Here is a 12111-nt window from a genome sequence, read left to right as displayed (position 1 = left end):
ATATATATATAAAAAATAGTCCTGCATTAAGAATGGTTTTTGAAACTGATTATCAGGTTAGATGGCTGGAACTCAGATCACATTGGAAGTAGCCAAATCAAAAGAAATGTATGATTTGTTACACTGAAGTACTGACACACGAAAGGCCTTTTATAAATTCTTCAACATGTTCAGACTTGTATAGCACAACATTGCCCGACTATGACAGCCATATATATAAACCAACAATCAGCAAAACTATGTCTTTGAAATATAAAACAATAATATGACATGCACCACAAGCTTCAGGTGTTTACTGGGCTTATATTGAAAAGAAGGAAATCTTCACAATTAAACATAATTGTATAACAGTTCTAGTCTTCTAACTTGATTGGCCCAGTGACGTTCCAAGATTGCTAATATTCTTTGACATACTTTTGTATCATTTTCATACAGGCGTTCTAGACCAGATCATGTGAGCGGTGTGGAAGCATATTTTGCCTGAAGAACAGGTTTTTGACAGCAGGAGCACCTGTATTTTTTGTTTTGCTTCATGATCACTCAAAGTGGGTTTCTCTCACCAGCGAGGAAATAAAAAACATGGGAGAATAAAACCAGAAATGTACTTTTCGCAAGTAAACAAAACACAGAGGCTAGTGCTTTTTCGTTAGACTGGAGGTAACGTTTGGGTTCAATTTATACAAAATAGAATGTACATTTTTAATGGTCCCGAAGTATGTATTTAAATTCAAGAGAAGCACCTATTCAGAGAGTATGTTATTTCAGACGCAGCCAATGTTTTTGGTCTAAAAACCTGTCATCTCTTCTCCATACACTGTACTGAGAACTTTATCACTCGATTACAATTACGATGAGCATTGATGTCGGTTTTAGTTAGCCAACATAATAGCATAGCATATAGATCCCTAAGTAACCTGATAGCTTATACACTACAAGTATGTGCTTATTCTACATGTATTCACGTTAACACATGCATGTTAAATGTCCAAATGATTCAGTTCTTAAAAAGGCGATGTGACAATGTTCCATTATTTCTTTATTATTTATCAATTTATTAAGGGAAGGAAATTACATTGTCCAACGGAATTATTTTATTAATCATTATATAGATATTGTAAATTAATACATTAATACATTTCTTTGTACTTGGAGACACAAATTCGAGGAAAGATCCACATTCCCAAGACAGGCTTTTTGTCTGTTGCTTGGTGACAGGTAGAACTTAATGTTTTTTTTTTTTTTTTATTGCTTTCATTGGCTGAGAATAAATAAAGGCTACAACCTCAAAACGGTTTCTCAACGTAATATTACTTGGATATAACTCAAATTCACAAAATTATGCTCCAAGTAGAAGGCATCGTGTTAAAAAGAGATTCAGCAGTGCACGATAGCTACAAACAGATGAACTGTCAGAAAGTGATCGACATTTCAAGGCGCGACTTGCAAGAGCGGGACCAAAGGTTAAGCGCTTAACTGGTTCGTCGACCTCAGGAACAAATGGGAATTTATTTCTGGAAAACACTTTGATAGGAAGGAGAGGAAGAATGGGAAACTCCTTGTGTGTTTTTCTCCCTGGATGTTTCATTTTCAGTGAAAGCTCCCAGTGCTCGAGGGAATCTGCAGGTTTGTGTGTGACAGGTTGTAAACACGAGGACGGGAGCACGAGCTCCATCTGTTTACCTCTCAACTACCGGGACAGGACCCAACACCGGGGAATTTCGGCCAGTGACAGGCTGTTAAAACCCAACTTTGCCGTTAAACACTACATTCAAAACAATCAAGGTGACTTTTCTCAGACGAACAGTCCTCCACTCACCGGTAACTCCACACTGACATCCGATCCGTCCAGCAGCAGGACTCTGCATGTGATGGCGTCTTTGCTGTTGCCCGCGGCGGGGATGTGGACTACGGCTCCCCCGGTCACTACGATCGGCGCGTGAATCACCTGCTGCTGGTGCGCCTGAAGCACTGCGTTTCCGCCTCTGCCGGTCCCGTCCAGCTCCTCTGACGTCCGAAAGCGTCGTTTTGACCGACGGCTAAACGTCCTGCGCAGAAAGCCCATCATCTTTTGCTTTAATCAACCAGGGAAAACGGCACCGATACCGGACTGCTCAAGAGGAAGGCATCCAGCTGTTTTTTCAGGCTTTCCGCGACGAAGAAAGGCGGCGTTTACCGGACTGAGCCGTTCAATGCAGCGGGAACAAGTCGGGATACGGCGACCTGTCACGAGCTCCGTTTCCTCGTGGCGTACGGGCTAGAAAACACGAGCGCACCTGCCAGAAGCCACGAGAATATACTCCGGTCCTTTCAATTTCTTCGTCTGAATAAAAAGTATTTGCGCTTTAATTGAACTTCTTCTCGCGCTCGCCGGAGTCCAGGCTCGGCTGAATGACGGCGCGTTAGTTCCTTTCTGTTACTGACCGAAACTGATGTACCTCTCAGGTAAATCAACCAGAGGAACTGGCCAGGCAACCTGTTCTGCGCAAGCGTTAAATCTCAGAGCAACACTCAAACTTTTTTTCCCCCTCTTCGGGTCAGTGTGCGCGAGGCAGCGCTACCTGCTGGTAAGCCAAACATTGATCAATGTGAGCTTACCTTCACGCGAGCAAACATCACTGAATTCCCCAGCAACGACTACTAATCAAGCAGCCTTCATACTGTGCGGTGCAAGTGCGTCAAGTCTGCTATCAGGAAACGGTATGCGCCCAATCGTCAGCATTTCACGCACGCTCATTCGAGCTCCCACAAGCCATCATCGTGAATAAGAGAAGAGGCACAACGTGATAAGAATTACACATTTTATTTATTTATTAACAGAGGTGTATTTAATTATTCTAGTAGTGGTTTGGTCAATCTCACAAAGTGTACACGTCACACTTTACCCTCAAAATCAAAAGGAAAAAAATGGATATTTAAAGAAAATAGTTTATTTGAGGTTTTTTTTAAAAAAAAAAAGAAGCTTACAATTATGACCATTTTTTGGCACAGTTTTCAAGACATTTCAAGCTAACTTTATCCCCCCCCCCCCCCATTTCTCATTACAAACTACAAAGTCTAGTTTTTATTAGTGTAACATGAAAAACCAAAATGGTATAAGCATTTTTAAAGTCTTAATTAATCATGGTAGCATTTGTTGTTCAGCCTTTAATTAAAATGGATTGATTTTAAGTAAATAATTGCAAAACACATTACTGTCATACAATAAAAAAGACATTATCGGATGGATTAATGTAGTAATGGGAATTGGGGAGTAAAATGTGCTTAACTGCTCTGAAAATAATGTATTAATTCCAAAAAAGAGAGAAACTTAAATATTCTAAAAAAGTAGATTTTTAGATCTACGTTTTTATTTTATGCACCATATGAGTTGAATGCTTTTCCTCTTAATCTTAGGGTGAAATTTGACCTGAACGTTTCTTGACAGATTTTGTGAGATTCACCTGAATATAGCACTTGGGGTGTGTGTGTGGGACCGAGAAAAAGGGAGTATGTGTGCTGTAGGGCTCTATAAGCTTATACGTGTCACAGTGCTTTAAGTTCTTCCTTGATCCGCACAGCTGTCAGAGAGCCACAGCAAGAGAAGAGATTGTCTATCCATTTTTATCCAGACACACCCTCTTCTCCCTGCCCCTTTTTCATCCGTCTTTATCGACAGTCGGATCACAGCAGTGGAGCTTCTTCATTCACTTGTGTGTTTTCAAACACTCCCCTCCTGTCCCTCTCTTCTTCTCAACTGTTAGGTGTTGAGCTCTTTTTCATTCTCTCTCTGTACACCCTCAGAATGGCCTCACACACAAAGGTGAACTGGCACTGAAAGACAATAATGCACATAGTTTAAGTAATGACAGCACATCCAATAAAATCAATGGAAGATATTCAACCTTTTGATCTAGTGGACAAATCTTCAAAAGCCATTTTAGCCATTCAGGGTGTGATGTTACCTCCAAATCACCATGACTTATCATCACCTTTGAGTCTTTGACCCTTTCCCATAGTTCTAAATGGCCACCTTCTTTATATGTCATTGGCTGCATCCAAAATTGTATACTCTAGTCTGAACAAGTACTTCACGACTGTTAAAAAAATATGTTCTATATAGCATGAATGTAATCCAGATATACTACATCTGTCATGTTGTCACTGCCATGTGACCTACAGTATCAGCTGCATCGCTTCACTGGCATTTGCTACACTCTCCCATGGCCTCATGGGATAGTAAAGTATCCACTGGATGCGCATTTCAGAATCTTGCCAGAAACAGTAGGTCATCCAGATACTTTTTGCCTACGGTTTTATTTTCACATTCTGTTTTTGCATACTATATAGTAGGGAAGTATGCATATTTAGATGCTGCCATAGCATTTATTATTTATGGCAATAGAAATTCATTTTTCAACTGACAAAAGTGGTGATGCACCAAGAACTTCTTATATTGGAATGGATAGACGTGTAACACCCTCAAATACATTTTTGTTGTTTTGAAAAATTTTTTTAATGCTCCTTTAACAATTCAGGCATCAAAGGGTTAAAGTATAAATTCACAGATTTTCATCCAGCTTTGTACTGCTGTAATGTCGATAGTATATGTAATTGAACAATGTGTACTCTTTCTCCATGTGACCTGCCCCAAGATTTCTCTGTTCATTAGCAAAAAATAATTCGTTTTGAGTCACCAGGACTTTTGACAGCTCCAGGGCTTTTGTTAAAACTACAGATTGAAGTTCCGCATTTTTGTATCCCCGCCCATGGACAGTCAGATTGATAGAGGGGCAGTGCCAAAATTAAAAGTGCATTATGGGTGTTGAAGTTTTTGGCAAAAGGAAAAGCCATAGCCCTTTTTCTCCTTTCACATTTTGTTTTTGAGTTTCTACTGCATTGACAGCCAAGTTTTGTTAAAAAACTTCTTGCCAACTCTTTTAATGAGTGTGTGACTCCTTTGATCTAAGTGTAAAGGGTCACTGCTGTGTTGTATTTGATCTGAAGATATGTTCTAACTGAATACATAATTGAAGGTGAAGTATGTATTTTCTGCGTGACATCAAATGGAATTTTCAATGTGTGTTTTTTTTTTTTTTAACCAGCCCAACTGGGTTAAACAGAATAATATTGGTTCAACCAATTGTATGAGTTTAAGGCAAAATGATCAGTTTGTCCATGGAAACAATGTTTGGTAGTGCGACATGACATGTCACCTTTAACTTGTGAGTATGTGTGTGTTTGTACCGATGTCTGAACCAGCATAGCCCTTTGTTCTCTCATCAAGGTAATGATCTCTAGGGGATATACTGGCTTTTCCTTCTCCATCAGTGTCATGGCTGTCTCCATGGTGATCAACACACCTGTCCGCCCGATCCCAGCACTGCAGAAAAACATTCTCTTGGTAAAATGAACACCTGATAACATCTATGTGTCTGTGTGCTGGAAGTCCTGTCACCTGCAGTGGACCATAAGAGGCACCGACTCCTCTCTCATACTTCTCATTGACTGGACAAAATCCAGGAAGTCTGAGGAATCTTCTGGTACCCCATGATCTGGCCAGGCAACATACTGCAAATGAGTGATCGAGCGCTGCTGTCCCGACTGTTAAAAAAACAAAACAAATAAAAGAGAGAAAGAGGGTGAGGCTGAGTGTGAGAGAATGCTTGAACGAGTATGTATAAAAGCAGACAAGGCTAAGCATGCCTTTGTTTTGCCTTATGCAGAAGGATATTTATATGACATTTTCTTAGAATTAAAGCACTACATTTTTTATTGCCTATTTATCTTTAGTTTTTTATAAATCAATGTTACCTCAACTACTGGCATAGGAGCACAAAAAGTTTGTATTCATGCTTTTCAGTTGGAATACGCATAAGAACATATGTTTCTGCTTTTATAAATCCTTAACTGTTCCTCACTTTTGCCGTAACATGAAGTTCATGGAATTTAGGATCAAGTCAGATCATACATGGGTTTTATAAATGAGGCCCCAGGGTCCTGTCATTCTTTAAAACATTTTTAACTCTATTACCTAAATGACTTAATGACAATGACATTTCAAATTCCCTCTCAGCTCTATCATGATCTTATAAGTGGGTGCAAGAGGAAGAAGTGATCTTTAAGTGAGTCACAGTCTGAAGGCCAGAGTGGAAAAAAATAGTTCATTTATTGTGACAAATCGGGCAGAAAGGAATAATTGGTTCGCAAGCTGTGTGGTACGAAAAATCTCACACACTGGCATTTTTCCTATACCCCCCCCCAATCATCCCTTTCCTCTCTCCTTTTCTTTATTTTTTTCATCTGTGACACACACACACACCCTATATGGACGACGAACGTATGATGTAACCTCCGTCTGCTGTCCATGCTGAGATTAACTCCCACCAACAGAGACAACAGATGGGTCTCCTTTCTCCACCAATGATAGATTGTTTGCGAGTGTGTGAGCATCTACTGTATGTGCATGTACATGTATGCACATGGTCCCGTGCTCTCGACCACAGCGGTACGTGACCTGTTTGCCATCGCACACAAATGCTTCTACACACTGATGCTCTCACACACGACAAGTGCCTAAAGCCAAAATTCTGTTTTAGATTAAACATTAAACTCCAGCATAATGGAACTGACAGAGCATGAGTAATTACAAACATTTATATAAAGAAACTGAATTTTGCCAAAAAAAACAAGACTAGAATGGCTCTTGAGCATCCTGACCAAGCATACAGCTGTGCATAATTTCATAACTTTTTTGAGGTTTAAAAGCCCCCATGATATAACTTTACAAGCGCAGGAAGTTTGGGAAGGGCTTATCACCACTATGGCTGAATTTGGAATGTCATACTACTATTACTTTATGTAAAGATAAAGAAATAGCAGAAATAGTAAGAATAGTATGCTGTTGCAAATTCAAATGTTCTATGAATCAAATATTCTTACTATTTACTCGTATACATAGATCTGTATAATAGTACATACTTTAGTATTTACTCTTACTCATATATTTTCACTATTTCCACCATATCCAGTATAAGAATAGTTACTCTATTTACTCATATAGCTACTAGTTACTCTTACTATTTATTAGTATATACTCTAATTACTCTTACTCATATACTCTTTTTGGTTCTTGCTAGTTCTGCAATATATAGTCTAAGAAAAGTAAAAGTGGTATTCTAGTATGTTATTCCAGGGTAGTAGTAATTGTTGAGACTAATTCAGTCTATTGATATTAGGTGATATTGAGAAAGTAGTCTCGCGTAGCCAGACCTTCAGACTGATGGCAGAAGACTGATGGCAGAAGGACTTTGAATGGCCAAGGACCGCCCAAGAGGCCATATGACTGACAGGTAAAGCAACCAATCACGTTTCGTTTTGTGCAGTGTCATATTTAGGGGCGTGGAAATGTCCTCACAATAACAGACTAGTGTGTAAAACTCTTGACGTATTTTAAAGAGTGTATGCCACGAACGTTACATATTTCACATACTTTTGAAAATCCAGCATTTAGTTGATCCTGATCATTTTGGGTGCCAAATGCATCAGACGTTCAGCCAATGGTCCGTAGGCATAACATCTGAGGCTGATACTATTGAGAAAGTTCCTTCTCCTATTCTACAGAGCGTCTGTTTGGACAAAAATCTGTCTAGTGGAGGATGAGTCATTAATATTTTTATTGTAGTTTCCCGGAGAAAGTTTAGAAGTGCATTTCATCAATTCATGAGTACACTAGCATATATGACCTAAAATTAACAACAAATTCACATTTAGATTGATAGTGGTCTTTAACAGTGTATATTCATTGAGTGTTATATGCTACTTTATATAAGTGATTTCACTAGCTCTTGTTTGTTTCTACTGCACCTTGCAGAGGTGGTGTCCTTTTAAAAGTATGTCCATTGTTACCTGAGTATTTGTGAGTGTTAGTTCTCGAGTAACATATGCCAGGTTACACTCCTCTGAGTGACAGCACACCTGAAGAAACCCATAATCCCTCACTTCAGGGGGATGCGGCCAATATTGGTGGCACTTGGTCTGTGGAAATAGAAAAGAGATTATTGAGCACAGAAAAAAAAAGCACACGCGCACTCACACAATTGTGCTTCCTCTTTCCCTCCCTCACACACAGAGTTTATTAAATCATCCCTTTGGATAAGAATGCAGAGCGCTTGGTTACCAAGCAACAGTCAAGTCGAGCCGAAGAATACAGTACTCACAATAAGCTGTCCTTGGGGGACTGGAGGTGTGTGATGGGTATCGTCTCATTAGTTGTTTTGTGTGTGCACGCGTGTGTTTATAAGAGGTTTTCTGATGTAAAAGTATGTTTCTGTCTTGAGTATGTGTGTGTAATGTTCATGTTAATATAGCAGCACATTGTGTAACTGTGTGTAGTTTTTAACTGTTTTCATTTCATGTGTTGAAGTACCCGTCCTCTCTCGGTCAGTGTGGTGAGCATGATGATGACACTGACGTTCTGCTCCCACACGCTCCTCCAGAAGTGTGTACAGGTGTGCGGCAATGGACCCTGAGCTGCTATGTACCGCAAAACACAACCTGCTGGCTCATTCTGACATACACACACACACACATTGCTGAGTCATCAATATATCATTCAGAGCCATAAATTAAAACTTTTCCATTCACAACAACAAAAAAAACAACGAAAAATGAAATAATGAATAGTAATGAGGAAGACAGATAGTGATCCATACCTTCACATGACTGGCATTAATATAATCATCCCCCTCTTCCTGCAGCACCACTCTGGTGCTGTCATCTGAAAGAAAAGTATGAACGAGCAGAGAATGAGGAAGAGGGATTTGCGGATTATGTGAAAACACCTCCTCTGACTAGTTTTAAAGAGCATTACGCCTCATTCCCTGATCGAAAGCTTACACACAAATGAATAAAATTATACGTTTGACCTTACCCCGTAATCTACTCCAGTGAGGTGAGTTCAATCTCATCATGGTCATCCAGCAACCACTCTCTCGTTGTAAAATACAACTCCCTTGAAAATCCTTTTTGAATTTTCAAATGTTCTATTTGAATTTTCAAACCCAACAAAACATGTAATGTTGTTCAAGTATAAGTGAAATCCAGTCCTGGATGACCTGATTGATCAATACAGTGTTCCAAAATACACAATAGTGTAACAGCAAGGATGTAAAGCATATGTTCACCTAGCTTACATTTATGCATCACCTAAAGTGACATTCACACTTTATCAGAATTCCCTGGGAATTGAACCAATGACCTTGCCGTCGCTAGTGCTGCAATAGGACCGGTACTATATTTTCTAGCAGAATGATGTCACTTAAAGGGTTAGTTCACCCAAAAATGAAAATTAGCCCATAAATTACTCACCCTCAAGTCATCCTAGGTGTATATGACTTTCTTCTTTCAGACGAATCCAGTCAGAGTTATATTAAAAATTGTCTTTGATCTTTCAAGCCGTTTCATGGCACTCAGCGGGTGTTGCATGCATCAGGCCAAAAGAACTTAATTAAAATGCGCCCATCCATAAAAAAAGTGTCTCACATGGCTCCAGGGGGTGAACAAAGGCCTTCTGTAGCGAATCGATGTGTTTTTGTAAGAAAAATATCCATATTCAAAACGTAATAATCACTTTAATGTAGCTTGCGCTCACTGTTGTACACTGGAAGCAGCTCCCGGTGGATGACGTATGAGGTCAGCTTTGCGCATGCGCCGCTCAGAAGTGACGCACGCGGAAGCGCAGCGGAGAGATCAAAACAAAAAAACGGTCACTAATTAGAAGTACAAAATGAGGATTTGTAAAGAAGAATGTCTGAGGATTTCGATATAAGCCAAGAGGAGACTGGTTTTCCTTTGCTAAAGTAAGAAAACTTTGCTTCCTTTGCTCCTGTTAACAAACGTTGGTTTTCACGAGACTCACTGGCGCATGCGCAGCACTGACCTCATCCGCCCGGAGCTGCTTCCAGTGTGCAACAGTGAGCGCAAGCAAGATTAAAGTGATTATTACGTTTTGAATATGAATATTTTTCTTACAAAAACGCATCGATTCACTACAGAAAGCCTTTGTTCCCCCCCCCCCCCCAGAGCCATGTGAGACACTTTTTTTTTAATGGATGGACGCATTTTATTTAACTGCTTTTGGACTGATGCATGCAACACCCACTGAGTGCCCATGTCCCATGGACTGTTTTACCGATGTGCTTACTACGTTTCTGGACTTGGGAACATTTCAGTTGCGTTGCTGTCTATGCAGGGTCTGAGAGCTCTCACATTTCATCAAAAATATCTTAATTTGTGTTCCGAAGATGAACGAAGGTCTTACGGGTTTGGAACGACATGAGGGTGAGTAATTAATGACAGAATTTTCATTTTGGGGTGAACTAACCCTTTAATGAAATAGCTTGAAGTTTGTTGAATATATGTCTTTAATATAACATATTTCACAAATCGATTAGATTCTGTTCTATTCCAATCTCAATTAAATTTGATTTAGATATATTTGGATATATCAGGCACAGTATATATATTTTTTCTTAAGGAAAAACTCAACTGCTACTGTAAATTATACAAGGAAACCTGTAAGCTGGTAATATTACTGTAATATTAAAGGGTTAAAATTCCAAACTACTCAAAACTATGAAATTCAATTGCTTTTTATTTTTAGACAAAACAATCAACATTCAAATAACAATTGAGTTGTATACAAACATTTAAATTGCACATAAGGCAGTTTTTATATCAACTTTCTAATGATATAATTATGTTTTTACTCCAATTCGTTGTTGAAATATAGACATTTAAATGGTGGCTGTCATAAAACGTATCTTTATCATCACTACAGCAATCTGTCACGGCACGTTATAAAGAATGTCAAAATGACATTTATTGTTTGCATTTCGTGATAAAATGGACTGATTGTAAATTTTTAGCACAAGATCATTCTTGTGATTTAAATATCGGTTCATCAAAATTAAGATAAATTATAAATCAAAAGCAATAACACCCTAAGGAGCTGTTCACACAGAACACAATTTCCATTCCAATCAGCGACTTTTCCATTGTTTTTCTATGTAAACAAGCTAGACGGACATGTATGACCGCTTGCGTCTTTTGCAGCATCACGCACAAGAGCGCCACATTTTTAAGATGGCATGTCAAGTTAAAAGAATTTTAAGTTTTACACGCAGCACCGATCATCAATGTCAGTTCCAAAAAAGTGGAACAATCAGAAGACCCCGGAGGTGGGGCAAGCATTGCGTGCTTTTGTATACAGTAGCAAGTTGGCATGGCAACGGTTTTATTTGACAGCAACATGGCGGAGGAGGCATTCATAGTGGCTGCATCCGGATACCCTGAATTATACAGTGGTGTGAAAAGGTTTTTGCCCCCTTCCTGTTTTTTTTTTTTTGCATATTTGTCACACTTAAAAGATTCAGATCATCAAACAAATTTTAATATTACACAAAGATAATGCAAGTAAATACAAAATGCAGTTTTTAAATGATGATTTCATTTATTAAGGGAAAAAAGCTGTCGTATTTACTTGCATTATCTTTGTGTAATATTAAAATTAGTTTGATTCTTTTAAGTGTGACAAATATGCTAAAAATTCAAAAAACAGGAAGGGGGCAAAAACCTTTTCACACCACTGTATAACATTTCTTCAAGCAATTATCACAACCTGTTTCTTAAAAAAAAAAAAAAAAAAAGAGCCTGGAGAGAAATATTTTTGTTATTGTATCACGTCTCAAAAGTGCATCTTGAGACCCTTGCGTTCTGCGCTGCGGTTTTAAAAAAAAAACATTCCTGAGTTCTGCATGTCGTGTTTTTACATGCAAAGGCACATTCTGTGTGAATGGCCCCTAACTGTGCTATACTGTGAACATAGGATTTACAGGCCACAATTATTCAATTTAGCATTTGATAAATGTTTATCAGGAAAAGCAATAAAACTTACATGGTAATACATCTTTGTACCGATTCTTGTCCATATTCTCGGACTGTTTTGCGAAAGACATTGACATGCCTTCTTTCTTCCTGTACAACTTCTGTGAGTAGCAAAACACACATACACATGCATAGAAGACAATTATCAGCAATGCACACACATGCCAACTGAGACATGTAGTAAAACGT

General features: G+C 38.8%; 2 protein-coding genes across 2 annotated transcripts in view; both read right to left on the bottom strand.

The window, feature by feature from the left end:
- epb41l4b (erythrocyte membrane protein band 4.1 like 4B) overlaps positions 1 to 2737 on the bottom strand; it is a 29101-nt gene extending 26364 nt beyond the window's left edge. Inside the window, exon 1 of the mRNA XM_016283519.1 lies at positions 1817 to 2737. Coding sequence (XP_016139005.1) covers positions 1817 to 2065 — 249 coding nt within the window. The 5' untranslated portion in view covers positions 2066 to 2737. The remainder of the gene's footprint in view (positions 1 to 1816) is intronic.
- Positions 2738 to 2951: 214 nt separating this feature from the next.
- The window catches only part of LOC107593679 (tyrosine-protein phosphatase non-receptor type 3-like), a 34728-nt gene continuing 25568 nt past the window's right edge, over positions 2952 to 12111 (bottom strand). The window contains exons 20-26 of the mRNA XM_016283525.1: positions 11933 to 12023; positions 8691 to 8755; positions 8405 to 8545; positions 7885 to 8013; positions 5435 to 5580; positions 5224 to 5359; positions 2952 to 3810 (exon numbers count right to left, since the gene is read on the bottom strand). Coding sequence (XP_016139011.1) covers positions 3730 to 3810; positions 5224 to 5359; positions 5435 to 5580; positions 7885 to 8013; positions 8405 to 8545; positions 8691 to 8755; positions 11933 to 12023 — 789 coding nt within the window. The 3' untranslated portion in view covers positions 2952 to 3729. The remainder of the gene's footprint in view (positions 3811 to 5223; positions 5360 to 5434; positions 5581 to 7884; positions 8014 to 8404; positions 8546 to 8690; positions 8756 to 11932; positions 12024 to 12111) is intronic.

Source organism: Sinocyclocheilus grahami, unplaced genomic scaffold (genome assembly GCF_001515645.1).
Source record: "Sinocyclocheilus grahami isolate Dianchi unplaced genomic scaffold, SAMN03320097.WGS_v1.1 scaffold175.1, whole genome shotgun sequence".
NCBI classification, from domain to species: Eukaryota; Metazoa; Chordata; class Actinopteri; order Cypriniformes; family Cyprinidae; genus Sinocyclocheilus; species Sinocyclocheilus grahami.
Note: the sequence above shows the minus strand (reverse complement) of the source record. Positions and strands in the feature narration are given on the sequence as shown.